Below are 19,376 nucleotides of genomic sequence, written 5' to 3' on the forward strand. Positions count from 1 at the left end.
GGTGACATGGTGTAATGTGTGGGGTTAGCTGTCTGTGTTGAGGTGTCAGTGTAGAGAGTGGGTGACATGGTGTAATGTGTGGAGTTAGTTGTCTGTGTTGGGGTGTCAGTGTAGAGAGTGGGAGACATGGTGTAATGTGTGGGGGTTAGTTGTCTGTGTTGGGGTGTCAGTGTAGAGAGTGGGTGACATGGTGTAATGGGTGGGGTTAGTTGTCTGTGTTGTGGTGTCAGTGTAGAGAGTGGGAGACATGGTGTAATGTGTGGGGTTAGCTGTCTGTGTTGAGGTGTCAGTGTAGAGAGTGGGTGACATGGTGTAATGTGTGGAGTTAGTTGTCTGTGTTGGGGTGTCAGTGTAGAGAGTGGGAGACATGGTGTAATGTGTGGGGGTTAGTTGTCTGTGTTGGGGTGTCAGTGTAGACAGTGGGTGACATGGTGTAATGTGTGGGGTTAGTTGTCTGTGTTGGGGCATCAGTGTAGAGGGTGGGAGACATGGTGTAATGTGTGGGGTTAGTTGTCTGTGTTGAGGTGTCAGTGTAGAGGGTGGGAGACATGGTGTAACGTGTGGGGTTAGTTGGTCGTGTTGTGGGAGCAGTGTGGATGCATCAATGCATCATTATAATTCACGTCACAGATCCAGCTCCCCGTCTAGATTTCCACGGGATGCAGTCCGCAAATCAACACTATTATGGATGATTGTCAGTAGGTCAACCACTATTGGTCCACACGCCATAGGTCAACAGATGAAAAGGTTGACATAGCATACATGGTCAAAAGGTCGACACAAGCAATATGTCGACATGAAAATGGTTCTTTTTTTTTTGGAGGTCATCTAAACGCCGCCTGCATGAATGCCCCCCCTTGTACAAAAATTTCCTTGCATTCATAAATATCTATTCACAGCCATTGAATGATTTTGCAAGCGTTCACAGATCTAGCCTCTGCTGACCTTAGATCTGTGGCACCCTTGTACGGGAAGAGGGCGGGCAGCTGACATCCACTGACGTCAGCTGCCCGCACCTCGCAACTTTACCACGGCCACATTAGCATTGGAACACTCAGCATTTTAATGGGGACGCCCATGAAATGCTGGCCTTTTAAATGGGCGCCACCCCTCACCCACGTCCCCCATCGGCACTGCTGCATGCGAACAAGTCGACGAATAATCAATTCACCACACCGCGCTCGCACTAAGCTGCTGCACATGCGCATAAGAGTTTATGCGCATGTGCAGTTGCCCAACATCCCTCCCTTGTGCGAATGTGCAGGGAGTGTAGCGATTGGAATGAGGCCCTTAGTGTAGCTTTCGTGCAGACTCTCAGCTGAATTCCTTAGGAAGCAGTACATCTGTCAGAACAGACTTAGGTCTACAGTCATTAGGTCATTAGTCATTAGGACACAGTCGACATGGACACAGTTGGAGATGCGCCGCAGCCCCTCGCATCGCTCGCTTCGCTCGCGATGCTTTGGGCACTATTTTATTCTCCCACCACGCCCTAGTGGATGGTAGGGCATGAAATACCGCCTGTCGGCACATGTCGGCTAAAAAAACAGTGAAAAACTCATGTAGACCTAATGACTGTCGACCTAAACCCATGTCGACCTTAAGTCATGTCGACATTGACCCATGTCGACCTTTAACCCTGTCGACCTTGGGGCAAGTCGACCTTCCGGGGTCGACCTAATGACTGTAGACCTAAGTCTGATCTGACAGATGACTGCTTCCCATTCCTTATACATGCCTGTACCAGAGCCTGATCACCTGCTTTTCCCATCTAAAAGAAGGATCCCAGCTGTCAGTCTGAGCCTACATTCCTTTTTAAGTTGTGATCCTTTCTGTGGTCTACCTGGCCATCAGCATTGCCATGCCTGCGCCCAGATGCGGATTTGCCAGGCTAGGAGTGATAGCTGAGGACACACAGTGTGCCTGTGGGAACCTTCACTTTTCCTATTCCCTCTGGCTCTGGGCCAGCCCTCATTGAACAAGAGATGTGAGGGGGAGCGAGAGGAGGGGGAGAGCAGATGAGGAGGGCAGATACTGATGCTGTCCTCTAACAATTTAATATGAAGAGATATTTACTTCAGAGCCCATTTGAATGTGAGTACAGTATATAATAAGCTGACACTACTGGCTCTTCAGACTAAGCCGTATCTGTCGCACCATCTTACCTTCTGTACACATTCTCCATCTCTGCAGTCAGTACTATCTCCATCTCCTCCTAGCCGTCAATATTCCCTCCATCTACCCCTCCTTTTTCCATGTTCTTCCTTGTAGAAACATCTGCGCTTACATACTCCCTTCCTACTGAACTTCACAAAGGTCCCGTTTTTTGTGATTTCATTTTCAGTTATCTTTGCCTTAATTCTCCTTCCATTTCTTTCCGGCCTCTTTTTGCCATAGCTTACCTCAATCACATCCTTCCAGGGTTCAACCTTTCCTGTTTCTATTTTAAACTGATTTGGTCTGAGGAGTCATCTGTAGTTCATAAGAAGGGAGAACTTACACATCTCGTATTTACCGTAACACAATTTATGTTTCACTGAATTGTATTGCCCGGTGGGCAGTGGTTGAGGTATCGAGTGCAAGGCAGCATTCGATTCTTCTGTTAGGTGTATGGACACCTTTACAATAGTGCTCTCAAGGTTTGCTCAGACAACCTTGCATCCATGACTGCGGCCCGTGGTGCTTTTTACCCAGGTCCGGGTCTGCTGGAGGGGACCAAGTCCCACCCCCCCTACGCTGTTGCAAGGAGCGAGTGAGAACTAACTGCCGCTGCAGCAGCCTCTCTCTCCATCCCAGCACACGCTGCTCAGTGCTGTGTGCTGAGCAGGGGAGACAGGCAGCAGCAGACTGTCCTCCACGTCTCTTTGGCCACGCCATCTCTGTTGGTCACACCCCCTTATTTCACCGGGCCGGCTGAACTGTTTGCGCCCCTGACTGCTGCAACAATGTGTCTTTGACTTAATCTTGATAATGAGTGATCCCTTTATATCATCTCCTGTTAAAGTTATGTGTAACGGTACCATGTGACTGCTATGTTGCTGGCATGGCCATGTACAGTATACACACACAAGAACTGCATATAAGTGTATGGCAATTTATTATATTGAAGGATTTGCTCATCTAGTTATTTCCATTTCCGCCTCAATGACATATTACTTCCATATTTGATTAGAGGCCACATGGGCCTGGGGTTAAAAAGGCTCTAGGGCCTATTGTGAGAAGCAGCGGAGGGGTGACCAGCCCTGTGTGGGAGTTGCTAGTACCATGTGTATGGGACCAATGCTGTGCGGGAGTGGCTAGTATCATGTAGGTGTGGCCATTGCTGTGTGGGAGTGGCCAGGGCAATATAGGTGTGGGCAACACTTTCCTATCAGCTCCAATGTCTCCCATAATATGTAAAAATGTAAACATTGCATAATTATGGCCCTTATTCTGAATCGTGCGGTACGGCCCGCGTGCGGCCGTACCGCCGATGTTTTCAGTCTGCACATGCGCAGAGGTCAATCTGCGCATGTGCAGCCCAATTCGCCGCAGACGTAGTTCGTCCGCCGCAAAGGGGGCGTATAGGGGCGTGAGGGGCTTCATACCCTCATTTCCCTATGCATACGCCCCGCGTTTCATGGGCGTTCCCATGCAAACGCGGGGCGTATGCATGCTAATGAGGGTATGACGCCAGTGATGGGGGCGGAAAGCTGACGTCGCCGGATGTCAGCTCTCAGCCCCCATACAAGCTATCACACGGACGATTGTCCGTGTGGTCTCAGCTTGCGGGACCTGGTGGGGCGTGCGGCCCTGCCTTCGATGGTCGCCGACCATCGAATGCAGGGGGCAGCTCCCACCATGGTGGAGGCGTACGCCCCACCATTTTCTTGCGGATCGCCAGCCGTCCGTGTACGGACGGCCGTGGCGATCCGTATCGTGGGCGGGGATTGGTTTGTGCGGCCGGAGCACCGTGTGCGGCTCCGGCCGCACAGATCTGAATAAGGGCCTATGTAAGGATAATATAAATACATCTTTAATACTTATTAATTATGTCCGACTGTGTGGCCAGCTGGGCATTCTTATGCTGTTTTGGTGATGGGCAGGGGTTAAAGTGGGGTTGAACATGGTGGAACTGAGTTCCAACACCTCTAATGGTCAGGTGGAACTAGTTCAACTTCCACCTTGGCCCTGCACAGTAATTATTATAGAAAAGCATTATAGTTTGCCGGGGGTTGCCAAAAACCCTACCACTGGCCCTGTATCTGCCTATTGTGGGAGATGGGTAATTTGCTGGCAGAGGGAAATAAGTTCCACCACCTCTCCAGGACCACTTTAAGCCCTGCTGATGGGCCTATTTTTGTGTTGAGGCCTTGTAGCTTCTTCTGGCTCATTGATAATCTGGTTCTGAAAATATGTTGATCACCTCATACTTGCAACATGTTCATTATTATATGTTGGTTGAATTCTCTTCACAGATGTCACATGGACAGGGGGACTGTGCCTGAGAGACACATTTTAGGGATTACCTATGGAAGAGCCAGCAGCCAGTCGTGACCGGCCAGTCTAGTGCAATACCACTGATTAAAGACCAAGTGAAGTTTTCAGTCTACAGCAAGGAAGATGGAGCAGGAAAAGAAAGTGCCTCTGGAGAAGGAGAATTTATCTGTATTGCCTCAGGAGACCGAAAAGGATACACAAACGCTCAATAGAGACTGCAAAATGCGACCGAAAAGTCAGAAGGACAGGGAGACCATGGAGTCCACAGGGAAGGACAGCCCGGTGGAGCTACTTCCACAGGAAGAGCGACAGAAGAAGTTAGTGAGGCAGTCGGACAGATCTATCTCTAGCACATCTACTTGTTCATCAATAGCCTACTCTTCACCAGAAAGTGACCAGGTCTTCAGTGAAGAAGAGGAGGTCCAGACAAAGCGTAAAACCTTACGGAAGGTGAGGGCAAGGTGTTAAGAATTGTCGTTTTTCAGGTCAAATCCTATGTGGAAAATTTACCAAGATGAAAGTTCTAGTTCATATGGGATGTTGCTATCAGGTAATGGGTGGGATGCAGTAACCTCCGCAGCCCCAGTCCGCCACACATTGCCAGCTACCGTATAGATAATTATCGCATATGCCCTAACATATGCGATAATTATTGCAGAGGACAGCTCTTGCGTTAAGAGCTGTCCTTTGCGATGTGCCCGGCGGCTCCCCCTCACTCCCTTAACCGCCGAGCTGATGATCCTGCTGCTGCAGGCTCCGCCTCCTCCTCCCTGCACCTGGAAGGGGATGTAGGGGCTAAAGAGGAGGAGATCACGAGTCCTGTGCTGCTGGGACTCAGGTGAGGGGGGAGGAGTGGCTTGCATCTGTGCGGGGCAGCAGGGGTTGCGATAAGAAGCCCATAGGCTTCTATGAAGTATCGCCAGATTTTGATGGCGAAAACCCGCCGTGCGCATTTTCCTGCTTATCAAAATGCTGTAAAAACCCAGATAATGGGTTTTTTTCACCGCATTTTTCGCATAGAGCATCTGCCCCAATATCTGTTATCTTCTAGAAGGTGTTAAACAAATAAGAAGTAGATTCCGATTGGTTGCCCATAGCAACATCCCATGTAAAGAGTACTCCCATCTTAGTAAAATTCCCCCTTTGTGTGAAATTGCAACATTAAGAGATATCTCCAGTAGTTAAAGGGTTGAGAAACATATATAGAGTATGCTGGGAGGCCTCGTTATCTGTGGGCGAAGATGCAAATTACATCTACTGAGTTGATGAGAGGGAATAAAGTAGAGAAAAGTGTAGAGGGGGCAGACGCTACTGTGAAGCAAGCAAAATGATAGTTGGGCATGTACACGCAGGCATTGTTTTGACAGTGTGTTTGTAATAATGACAGATAAAGTTATTGAGATTCTCGCTGGTTGTGGGAGGGACAATCTTGTAGAATTTGTGTTGGGAAAAATAATCACTGTTATTAGTATGAAACATTGTGTAGGAAGATTCATATTGTTAAAAGCCCATTGTTGTATAGAACACCCCAGCTGAAGAAATACATACAGTATGCACCAGTCCCGCTATTATTCAGTGTTCTCACTGTGCATGCACTGTGCCACTATGGGACAGGCGAACTTGGCATTGTCATAAGGGGCACGCATTCAAAAGAGTAGGATGGGAGCTGCAGGAGTGTGGGCCAAACTTACTGGGCCCTTTCAAAAATATTCCTGTACAGCCACCTCACTGTCACCTCTGGAGAGGGTTTGGTAATCAATAATGCCCCCTGTTGTTTTTCGGGATAAGCTTAGGTGATTACCATAGGTCTGTACATATACTGTAAAAGATATTATAGCAAAAGACATTGGGGACTTTTAACCTGAGGTGAAGAAAATACCTTTGTGAGGAATATAGCGCGTGGCTACGAGATGTGCAATATTCCAATTATTGGTACTTTGGGCATGCCCATTACCTGTTTGTCATGTGTGTGAGCAGGCCCTGCGACGTAGCATACAGCCCTGCATCAGACTGGCAATGATCAAGCACAAGAGGAAGAGTTGGGGTACAGTCCTGGTTAGACTGCAGAGGGGGGTATGGTTAGGGTTGGTACTAAGGGATGGAGGGTTTAGGTTAGGCTGCAGTGGGGGGCGGGGTTGGTGGCTTAGGCTGCAGATAGGGATGGTTGGAGGTTGGGGGTATACTTAACCTAAAAGGGGGTCAGGATCCTGACCATCGGGATACAGCTATTGGTTTTCTGTTCGCCGATCACAAGCGCCAGGGCCATCATAATGTGTAGGCACACTGGAGAACTGCTCAGGGTCCCACAGTTCTAGGGGGCATCGAGCAGAGGTGGGTGGGGATCACACAATCAGAGCAGTGAGGCAGATTTCTCTACCTGCCTCCCAGCCTACAGCCAGACATTGAACGGCTGTCAGCATGCTGATTGGTGGATGGATGGAGATACTATCTATTATCTTTTCGAAGGTGCTAAATAAATAAAAAGTAGATTCCGATTGGTTGCCTATAGCAACATCCAATGTGAAATAGAACTCCCATCTTAGTAAATCCCCCCCCCCTAGTGTTCACTGCCAGCTGGCACACCCAGGAGCAGTGATTCCAGTCCCATACTCTGTTACCTATATCCCTTATGTGGTGCCACTGGCACTATAGGCGATATGCTGTATATCCTGTAGAATTGGAGTTAGATAATTGGGGAACCACACATAGGGCCTTATTCTGGTTCACTCTCAGAGGCAAATTCCTTCTTAAATGGACAAAACCATGGCCCTTATTCAGATCTGTGCGGCCGGAGCCGCACACGGTGCTCCGGCCGCACAAACCAATCCCCGCCCACGATACGGATCGCCACGGCCGTCCGTACACGGACGGCTGGCGATCCGCAAGAAAATGGTGGGGCGTACGCCTCCACCATGGTGGGAGCTGCCCCCTGCATTCGATGGTCGGCGACCATCGAAGGCAGGGCCGCACGCCCCACCAGGTCCCGCAAGCTGAGACCACACGGACAATCGTCCGTGTGATAGCTTGTATGGGGGCTGAGAGCTGACATCCGGCGACGTCAGCTTCCCGCCCCCATCACTGGCGTCATACCCTCATTAGCATGCATACGCCCCGCGTTTGCATGGGAACGCCCATGAAACGCGGGGCGTATGCATAGGGAAATGAGGGTATGAAGCCCCTCACGCCCCTATACGCCCCCTTTGCGGCGGACGAACTACGTCTGCGGCGAATTGGGCTGCACATGCGCAGATTGACCTCTGCGCATGTGCAGACTGAAAACATCGGCGGTACGGCCGCACGCGGGCCGTACCGCACGATTCAGAATAAGGGCCCATGTGCACTGCAGGTGGGGCAGATGTAATTAGATTTAAGTGAGTTATTTCGTTTCTGTGCAGGGAAAATACGGACTGCTTTATTTTTACACTGCAATGTAGATCTCACCCCACCCAAATCTAATTCTCTCTGCACATGTTACATCTGCCCCACCTGCAGTGCACATGGTTTTATCTATTTGAGAAGGAGCCTCTGAGAGTGAACCAGAATAAGGCCCATAGTTTGCTGATTTACTGAGGGAGAAATAATAACTTGTATTTTCAAGAGAGTATAAATTGTATTAAGATATTTTCACCTGGTGCCACTTGATTATTATTAGAGATGTTGTGACCACAATATTCTACTTTGTCTGGCATTCAAATACACACCTTATTGCGGTTTTGTTCTAAAGAAAAACTTTTATTGAATGGATCATATATATGGATTATTATCTTTTAATAATATTAAATAAAAGTTATATTTTAAGTACTTTTTCCAATAACAAGAGTGCGGCTTCGGCGAGTGTGTACCGTTCATTGCAGAGAGGGAGGGCTGTGGGCGGAAACAGGGCCTGGAGCAGGGGAACGCCCAGCGTTTTTTTGGCGTTCCCCTGGGAACACAAACGGGCCAATGCTTGCCAGGGGCGGGCGGCTGATGTCACATGCATCGGCACGCCTGTGTTCCCAGGGATAACACCCAAAAAACACAGGACGTTCCCCTGCTCCCGGATGGTGTCTGCCCTCGCCCGTCCCCCTACCTCATGAACCAGTGCGAATGCATTACACGTGTGCACAGCAGCCCTGCACATGCGTATATTCACTTATATGCGTGCGCAGAGCCGCTCCATCGGACCCCGGACCGAGTTTGGCTTTATACGAGCCAACCTGAATCAGGTATCTTGCTTTTTTGCTTAGTGTATTACTTAACTGATTACGCTATCACTGGTATCCAGTGCGGACAGTGGGCCTGATTCAGATTTGTGTAGAATTGCCCAGCCTCATGTTGTACAAATAAGATGTGAATGCAGCCGGAGACAACTGTAGGGGATAGATGACTCCTGTATGCACCTGTGAGGCCTGAGTGCGGCTTCTGAGGATGCAGAGTCAGATCACCACTGCAACCATCGTTCATGACTCATTATGGTACCAGACCGCTGTCAGTATAAATAAGACAAAGCTTGCTCAGAAGTCTGCGCCAGGAGACAGAGCCAAAGCTGCCTTTTGGAAAAATATATCTTCCCTTATCCCTGCCCTGGGTTCTCACCATAGAGCTGCAATAATCCATGGAGTTAATAAATGAAAGGACTGCTAAACTCCTTCTCTGAGTAACCTGCCCCCGCACAGGACAGCTGTGAGCGACAACCTGTAGAGTGTGAGGGCAGCTCCCCCCCCCCCCAACTTCCATCCCTTGGATTGCTGTCCACTTTATTCTGAAATTGACATTTCATTTATTTTTCCATCTCATCCAGATTAAAATGCTCCCTGTGAATTAAGTGAGCAGCCGAGGTTATACCCCTTAGGCTAGGAATATCTCGTTAGCTGAGAGCTTTACCTTTTATGGAGTTTTTAATTAAATCGGATTAAGCTGTTTTTACAAAGATAGCTCGGAACGTACGAAAATAATGGTACATCTGTCATGAACAGGATTCCCTCTGGTCATATGGAGGTTGATGTGTGCCAGGTACAAGTAGGAAACCCAATAAACATCTATATATGTCCCCGTTTTGTAACTTTCCTTATTTTGTGATGAATTGAAGTAACATCCTTTGACTTACCGAACAAGGCATGATGTAGCGTAGAACCTCTAATGTCACATCTTTATATGTGCAGAAGAGAGGACAATCACCTCTACAAACTGTGGGCTGTTGCTTAGAGAGAGAAACAGAGACATAAATGTAATAGGCTCCTAATTGCCTCTGAAGCTATTACATTAGCCCCTAGAATTTGATGGCAGATAAGAACCCAAGTAGCCTAGATAGATGAATGAAGAAGCCTACCAGTATATGTTTAAAGTTTTGTAGGAATCCCATTTGCTAGTTACAGAGGTGTATTTTGGGGACCATTCCATGACTACAGTCTGTTTTGAGTTGTTACTACTACTACTATTACCAGTTATTTATACATTCACACAGAGAATATTTGAACATTCACATCAGTCCCTGCCCCAGTGGAGCTTACAGTCTATATTCCCTACCACATGTACAGACACACATACACAGAGGGTTAATTTGTTGGGAGCCAATTAACCTACCAGCATATTTTGGGATTGTGGGAGGAAGCCGGATTACTGGAGGTGGGAATCGAACCATTGACCTCAGTGTCTTGAGGCAGTAACGCTAACCATTACACCATCCGTTCTGCCCCGTGGTAAATGTTATTTGCAGATTGCTAGCTACAGAACACAGAGAAGACACTACACTAGACTCTACAATCTCATATATACTTTGCCCTTGTAAGGCCCCTTTCACACACACCAGCAACAGCCGTGCGGCGAAACCCTGCACGGCCAAGAAGCCGTGCCGTACCCAGAAGTTTACAATGGTGGAGATGGCCACAGCCTGGCAGTTGGGTGATATCCGGCTGCAACCGGGCGGCCAGGCCGTGACCATCCCATATGAATGGACACCATGCTGTCCATTGTTAACTACTGTGTACGGCACGGCTTTTGTCCGTGCGGGGTTTCGCCGCCCTTCGTCAGCCGGTGCGTGTGAAATTACCCTAATGCCACTGTATTACTAATAACCTGCATCACTTTAATTCCACTGAGGTTACTTTATTATTGGGGAATTTTAAAACCACCAAACTGTGCTTTAAGAAGTACATTCAAAACTGTCAGCCTAATTGTCAAATCATGTGCCGATTTTTTTCACCTAGCCCTATCTGGCTGGGAGACCAAAGTATAATGGTGATGTAATGATGGAAATAACTCAACGAACAGTGATCCAACCTCAAACACTGTAGCCTTCTGTACATCAGATAGTAAGAGATGCTGGGAGTCCTGTTGTAGAGGAGACGCAGGTTAGCTCAAATTATTATGACGATGGTTAATAAGCCTATCGCTTTACCTCATTGACTTCTGCACCATTTTTGGTACCTGTTTCCTAGAACGGCGCCCACTAAGTAATTTGCTTAGTGGGCTGTTCTGCGTAGTGAAATCGCATCGCATGGGCCATTTTAGGGCCATGCAATATGCGATACGAAATGCGATTTTTCTATGTAATTTATACACTGCTCTCTCAGGCCCGGGCCATCGCATCGCATCTGCCGCAAAATCGTATGCGGTCGCATGTAATTTTATAGGGTGTTTGATGCCATGACCTTAGGTATGCAATCATATGATTGTATGTCCCCAAAAATAGGTTTAACGCTCCCCCCTCCCCCACTATCCACGCCAAACCGAAGCGTGGCGAGCGCAGCATGAGGGGCGGCGGAACGCGTCCTGCGACTTTTTCATTACCCCACTATCCACGTCGGCATGGAGTTCATGTTATATAGTGTGGCGAGCGCAGCGAGCCCGAAGTGTGGCAAGGGGACGCGGAATACATGTAAAGTAATCCACGTGCGCTCGCCACGCTTCGGGCTCGAGGCTCACTGCGCTCGCCACACTATATAAAATCAACTCCACGCCGACGTGGATATTGGAGTAATGAAAAAGTCGGAGGAGGCGTTACGCTGCCGCTCGCCACGCTTTGGGTTGGCGTCGATATTGATGTCGTTAAACTTCAATATATGGCGTCGTTAAACCTATTTTTTGGGACATACAATCATATGATTGCATACCTAATGTCATGGCATCAAACACCCTATAAAATCGCATACGATCGCATGTTGATGCTATACAATGCGAAATTGTGGTGTAAAAAAAATTACATAAAAAAATCGCATCGCATGCCGTTATAATGGCCCATGCGATGAGATTTCCCTACAGTGCCGTACGTAGAAAATCTGGGCGCCGTGCTAGGAAACAAGTACCACATTATTTACTGCAGGAGGCTCTTTGGATGTTTCCTGGTAAAAAAAAAAAAGTTTTGATTTTGTTCCAAACTTGTATTGCAGACTCATTAGAGGCATTTTGTTGGAATTTGTTTCTGTTATGGTTCAGTATATTATGACAATAGTGACCATATCAACATTCATAATGTTGACATGATTATGTCAACATGCCGATAATGTTCAGGGCCATGTTGACATGTTCCTCATGTTGGCATTCAAAATTTTGACACCAATAAAAGGTCAATGCATTTCTAAGATATCTCCAACCCCGCCACCCATGGCTCCTCACCTATTTATTAGTGTAAAAGACCACATAAGCCTAATTTGCTTTTTATCTATAAAATCAATGCCCATCGTGTAATATGCAATGAAATTGTTTTATTTTTTATTTTTTTTTATTCTCCTCTTCCTTCCCCGCGTTTGTTGATTTCCCTTTTTTTGTTATGTCTTGTCTTTGTCTAATATTTTGTATATCAAATTAAAACTTTAATAAAGATTAAATTATAAAAAAAAAAAGAAGATATATCCAACCCCGAAACCCAGTCTAACTCTAATGGTAATGTCACTTATGTCGATCATGTAAAATATTTTGTATATGTGTTGATATGTTAGATTTACATTTCAACCATAGTGACATCATAATTGTCACCATTATTAATGTTGATATTGGCGCTGTTTCAGCTCTGATTGCAAGGCTGTAAATTCGCAGCCCTGGTGATTTATAAGAGGACCCCGCATACGCACGGCCCATAGTGCACATTGTACCCTCCTTGCGGCCACAGCCATTGACGTCCTGTGATTGCAGCCGTGCACAGTGGTGGGTTCCCACACAGTTGAGGAGTGGGCTAACTGATCACAGGACTGCAAAAAGTTGCAGCCCTGCGGTCAGTTCTGAATCAGCCTCATAGGGAAAATTGACAAATTGCATACAGTACTATACCTGATACTGTTTACCTTGCTGTGTCTATATGTCACATCTGTCAAGTATGTTTTTTTTTTATGTAATTCATGGTCGGTTGCAATGGAATATTACACAAAAAACCCTATATTATTATTACATTCGGAGGCCTCGTCATGTCACGTAGTGATACGTTCTATATCAGGATTATGATCTCAGTTGACTGATAACTGGCACCACGTGTTGTTGGCGATGGTAGGCTTTTTGTAACAATGTTTACAAATAATGACTCCCAGGACTAGAGGTGCAGCAAGCACCTATTACTTCTGTTTTCTGCAACTTTCTCACAATGAACTCATGTTATCTGGAAAAATCATGTTTTGTCGTCTGTCTGGGACAGATGTTCTCAATGTGTGATATGTTGTTTTAGTTTCATTCAAAATAACTAATGGATAAAGTTGGGAATGCCAACAGCTGGGACAAGCTGTTTTCTTGGCCTGTGACCAGTGTTCCCTCTAAGCTGTGCGCACGTGCGCGCGCACACAACTCAAGAAGCATGCGCACAGACATTACAACAGAGCGCACAAAGCAGCAGTGGTCCCTTTTTTGCAGTTGTGGACTCAATTAATGTGTGTTTCACCCATTAACTACATTGTGTGCTGTGTTTTGAATGTTTAAATGTTTAATATTATTTTGAAGTAAAGTTAACACAAATGCTGAACATCATTTTCCAGTCATATATAAGTGACGCACAAAAATTTAATTTTCCTTCCAAAGTTGCACAGCCAAAATCTTTTGCCGCACACAGCCTTCGTAAAATTAGAGGGAACATTGCCTGTGACGTTGTATGATTGCGGAGTGCAATCAATTCACATAGGCAACAAAACTTTACCAGTGACATAGCAACTCCATTTTGCTGTAGTCTAACATACTGTAACTTAAGGTCAATTCATCTTCATTTCAAATAGTGTCAGGTAAAATTGTGTCTGTATAAAAAAAAAAAATTCATAATTTACATTGTCGTTAAAAGTGTGATATTGGCTGGTGTATGTATACATATTTATATTCAGAAAGAAATACCTACATAAATGAAACTTACCTTCTAAGTGTGCTATATATATATATATATATATATATATATATATATATATATATATATATATATATATATACACAATAAAAAAAGAAGTCTAGGAATCACTTTATGGATAGCAAATACAAGCCAGTACAAACATACATCACTATTCACCACTTAATATAGTGCCCCTCATCAGTAACAGTAATCACATACACAATACTAAACAGAAAAGAAAAAATATATATATATAAAATAAAAAAAAAAAAAAAAACAGACACTAATGATATATTTAAAATAGCAGTTGGTTATAGTATATAAAATACAATGTTATATCACTGGGTGCAACTAAATGATGCGATCCCAGTGACTCAACAATACAATGTTACTTTTACAAAGAACCAATTGGTCATTTAACCCTTTAGGGTGCAATGCATCTAATTTGTTGATCCATTGTACTTCTAATTTTAATAACTCCTTAGATCTATCCCCGCCACTTAACAATGGAGGAACGTGATTAGTGATCCTGTACATTAGAGAAGACAGGTTGTGTTTAGGGTGCGGTCATATAAATCACAAACTTTGTGTCATAGGCTAAATGGTGTCTTATATCTACCTACCTGACAATGGATGGCAAAATGTAGGCCCTACTTGCAAAAAACTACTTGTCGTGCAATAAGAACATTTAACACAACCCAGATGGAGTTTACCCAAAAAAGTTTCATTAGATTTTTTTACCCAGCTTAGAAATATCCGTACAAACTAATAAACCTCTTAAATTGCTTCCCCTCTGATAACATGACATACAATTTTTATTATGCAGTGGTTTAAGGTTCTGGTCGGTAGAAACAACGGGCCGGTATTTTTTAGCTTGTTGGTTAATAAAGCACTCATTTAGTTACATTTATTAACCCATAGATGTTTGTCGACTTTTTTTGTGTAGTTTTTATTGGCTTAAGCAACTCGCTGCAAGGAATTTCCAAGGCTTTTAGTTTGGCTGCATCAAGGATTTTGGCACTGTAACTTCTAGCTAGAAATTTGTTAGACATAACATCAAGTTGTTTAACACCCTCATTTCTGTTACATGAAATGCACAATGCTCTCAAAAACTGTGAATAGGGCAAAGCATTTTTCAAGGGAGTGGGATGTGCACTCGATGCGTGTAATTGTTTCTATCAGTGCGTTTGAAATATTACGTTTCAAGACGTCCATTCAGCTTACAAATTGTCATGTCCAAAAAATTGACTTTAGATCTGTCCGTTCAGTAAGTAAACTTTACTGGACTGTCAGTATTATTAAATGTATCAAGAATAGATTGAATCTCTTCAATTGGCCCACCCCACACAGTAAACAGATTATCAATAGAATTTAATTTCTTTCTGGAAATATTTATATCTGGACAAAAACACAACTTGTTCAATGGCAAACATAAAGGAATTTGCATAGGATGGGGCCACATTTGACCCCATCGCACATCCAGCTAGTTGCAAAAAGTAGCCGCCAACTTGAAAAAAAAAATCAATGTTGGTTTATACACTGATGAGTGTTTAGTTTGTGACACCGGAAGGTACCAGGGGCGTGACCAGCCGCTCAGCTGTTACTGATGAGGAACACTATTTTAAGTGGTGAATAGTGGTGTATGTTTGTACCGGCTTGAAAAATGCGCAATATAAAGCGATAAAACATTACTATCCATTATGTGATTCCAAGTCTTCTTTTATCCGACTGGATGTAACAGGTTCAAGAGTTGGTGGATAAGATGACTGTTCTTTCTCTCATTCTTCCATTAACACAAATGTGAAGAAGCGGTAAAGGCGGAGATACAAAGTAACAGAAACCATACACCCGGAGCAATAAAATATATATAAAAAAACAGAGTACAGTACATACAAGTGATACAACCAGGCACATGCAGAGTAAAATGTGCTTTAATGTCATAAATTAGTAACACAGCAGCAAATTCTCCTTGAGAAAGAGTTACTGGGGTACATTATGCTTTACCCATCCTCCACCTTGAGAAAATCACGTACCACTAAATTGTCCTGCTTTCAGTAGGACATTCAATTCTTGGGAGGCGTGTCCTTAGTCAGTGGGTGCCTCCGATTACACAATGCAATTTACTGTTAATATGAGGGGTGTGGGGTTGGGTTGCTTAACCCTAGAGGAGGGCAGTACATGCACCCTAAGGGTGTTACACCCACCAAGGGTTTGCCCATCTCCACTAATATGCAGTCATGTTCCAATAGGATAGTTAATATGTGCATGTATCCTACGGGAAGCGGTACATCTGTCAGAACAGACTTAGGTCTACAGTCATTGGGTCGACCCCGGAAGGTCAACTGGCCCCAAGGTCGAAAGGCTTAAAGGTCGACAGGGGTCAAGGTCGACATGACTTAAGGTCGACATGGGCCAAGGTCGACATGAGTTTAGGTCGACAGTCATTAGGTCGACATGAGTTTTTCACTGTTTTTTTACCCGAATGTCGACACAGTCGACATGTGAGGTTATCAGATTCACTGTAAATCTGTGATTACTATATTTTATTAGGTGTAGTAATTAATGTACTATTTTAGTCCGTCGGTACCCTCTTGTTCTCCATATATGTCTATATACTCCCTATATGTGTGTGTAGTTCCAGATCAGATCGCTCTTGCCCTAATATGGTCTGCCAGGAAATACCCAGGAAATAATTCACCAAAAGGTTATGTCCCATTACCATACTTTTGTTCCTGCTATCACAGGAGGGTGTTAGCTGAGGGACAATCTTCACAGGGGGTGATTCAATTCCCCTGCTACCAACAGGAAATGTTCACAGGGGGTAATCAGGACATAATGTAATCAGACTATGATTGTGTCTCTACCTTCAGCTCCTTTGTGTCAATACCAGACTTAGTGGAACCCGGCACCACAGGGGGTGATCAGCCCATAACGTAATCTTGTGTTGTATTGTATCTTGCTATGCATATCTTGACCACTTCCAGACTTTCTGGAACCGACCCCAGCAGGGGGCAGAAGCAGATGGGCAGCAGCAGTACCTGGGAGGGGGGATAAACCTGACTTGAATCCACCAATAGGGATTGAGTGCAAGCCCACTGATGGTATGGAGAAGCGTGGGAAATTGGAAGTTTTTAAAATGACTGGCACACAAGCCAGGAGGAAGAGAATTTGATGGACTGTCCTGGACTAAGAGGTTATGCTCTGTCTAGGTATCGTGTGGACTTATATGCTATCACTGCGGTGTGGGATAAGTGATAGTTTGCCCTGTGGAACTGATCTGGGACTGCGACTATACAAGGACTGTCTGTTTGGGCCTGCTACCTGAATATCTTTCTACTCTGCAATTTACCTTTGCCACTGTTTATTGTCTATTTGTGCGTGCTGTGGAAAATAAACCATTCTTCTGGTTTCATCTGCTCGGTGTCTGAGTGATTGAGGAACTCGTACCCTCACATTTGGCGGCAGCGACAGTGGGATCATTCAGACACCAACCATCGAGCACAGAAAGCACAGAGAACAGAGGATCAGACCATATGTAAGGAAACGGAAAATGCAATAAGGTGATGTTCAGCAAGTGAGCAGGTGTCAGTCCTGTGAAAGGGAAAATGTTTCCAAGGAAAGAAAATCGATGCCTCAAGACCCCTGTAGCAGAGGAGCTCAGGGATGGAGGTTCTTCAGTGTATCGGCAGGCTGGGAAGCCGGATCTGTTATTTATTGTCAGGAAAATGCAGTATATCTGGAAGTACTGGGAAGACGCTCAGCAGATGGTCAGTGGGTGGAGAGTATCCAGCATACAGGACAAAGTGTGTTACCTGGGGGATGCATTCCTGCACTGTAAAGGTGAGGCCACTTCTTGGAATCTGCTAGGAGAGCCAGAGTTTGTAGAATTTACAGAGGAAGTGATTGCTACAGTTACCCAGATGCTACAAAGAGGACAATATTCTGAGGCTGAAGGACAAGTCCAGAATAAATTGATGCCCCAGATAGAACCAGAGGAAAGGTCTAGAAGGGGGCTACTGCAATCTGGGCAGACAACCGAGGGGTCTGCCACAGAATTAATTGTTACCGCAAGAGAAGGGTCGTTGTCAGGGGGGCCCCTAACTGCCCTTGAAGAAATGAGTATGGAGGAGCTGATAGCAGAAGGTCAGCTGCGAGGTATACCCATCCAATCCTGCACTCGCGGGGAAATCCTTCAGCAGATCCTTCACGATCAGGGAGATCCTACAAATGCATTTGCTGATTATCGAGCCTGGATCCTCCATTTCGGTGCACAGTTGAGTGTGTGGGAACAATTGCAGTGTCTGGAGGAGTGCTTCGTGGTGGCAGAGGAAGAGGCGATTGATCGGGGGCTCCTGGATACCCCAGCATGGCAAGATCAGTGTCGCAGGGGGCGTGATGAAAGGCACCGTTTGCATTTGCTTCTCCCCCATCCTAGGGAGGAAGCTGCTCAGTGTTCTCTGCAGGGGGAGGTTATCCCCAACGTGAAGGAAGTGAGGCCTCTGAGCCAGGCACCCCGGGAGGAGCTGCACTACTGCTTCCCTTTTGCTGAGGTGGGAGATGCAGAGCTATTATCCTGCTGCCAGGGGATCTATGAGGACTGCGTCCAAGAAGAGATCGCCGTGGTTAGAGGAGTATCCGACAACATCCAGGCCACCAGCCCACCAGTCACAGATGACGTCGTGTTTCGGGCTGCCCAGCATACTCAGCTGGGGAAGGAGGCTATCGCGGAGAAGGAGGTGTGCGCAGAAGTAGCTGCAGGTGAGCATCTGGCTTTTAAGGGGACAGAGCTGACACAGCCTGTCCTGCAGCCACCAGCGGAATTGTTTGTGATGGAGGGTCCCTCCTCAGCCCTGGACATTGAGACCAAATGCTGGACTGAAATGTGCCATGCCCCTAGTTTGGGTTTGGGGGAGGAAGGACATGACGGGGTGGTGGAAGTGCCAGGGCCAGAGCCCCTATATTGGCCTGCTGTTTGGCCCCTGTTCCTTGGGCAAGAGGGGGAGGTGGAAAGTGGTCCCTGCCCCTTTGTGCCCGAGGCAAAAGTATTAGTAGGTTACAATGTTGCAGAGGGGGGGTACCCAGAATCCGAAGAAGAGGAATTGCTACAGCCCTTGTTAGTTCCAATGTATGACTTAGACTGTAATCATGCCCTTGCTGGTTCTGCAAACCAGCCGCCTTTTACAAGATGGGTTTGGTATGATGTCACCCTGTGGGACTCAGGTGGTATATCCAAACCCCAGATTCTCGGCTCTGCATCCCGCTATTCCAGGTTGTTATTGGTTCCTGAACAGCTGGGTACCGGGACTACAATAGTAGGGGAAGGAATGTGAGGTTATCAGATTCACTGTAAATCTGTGATTACTATATTTTATTAGGTGTAGTAATTAATGTACTATTTTAGTCCGTCGGTACCCTCTTGTTCTCCATATATGTCTATATACTCCCTATATGTGTGTGTAGTTCCAGATCAGATCGCTCTTGCCCTAATATGGTCTGCCAGGAAATACCCAGGAAATAATTCACCAAAAGGTTATGTCCCATTACCATACTTTTGTTCCTGCTATCACAGGAGGGTGTTAGCTGAGGGACAATCTTCACAGGGGGTGATTCAATTCCCCTGCTA

General features: G+C 45.8%; 1 protein-coding gene across 2 annotated transcripts in view; it reads left to right on the forward strand.

Moving 5' to 3' along the window:
• The window catches only part of LOC146045968 (inositol-trisphosphate 3-kinase B-like), a 95,003-nt gene that overhangs the window by 13,368 nt on the left and 62,259 nt on the right, over positions 1-19,376 (forward strand). For both annotated transcript variants that reach the window (XM_083165117.1, XM_083165118.1), the window contains exon 2: positions 4,458-4,929. In XM_083165117.1, the coding sequence (XP_083021243.1) occupies positions 4,603-4,929 (327 nt within the window). In that variant the 5' untranslated portion in view covers positions 4,458-4,602. The remainder of the gene's footprint in view (positions 1-4,457; positions 4,930-19,376) is intronic.

This window comes from Crinia signifera, chromosome 11 (genome assembly GCF_055691185.1).
Source record: "Crinia signifera chromosome 11, ASM5569118v1, whole genome shotgun sequence".
In the NCBI taxonomy this organism is placed as follows: domain Eukaryota; kingdom Metazoa; phylum Chordata; class Amphibia; order Anura; family Myobatrachidae; genus Crinia; species Crinia signifera.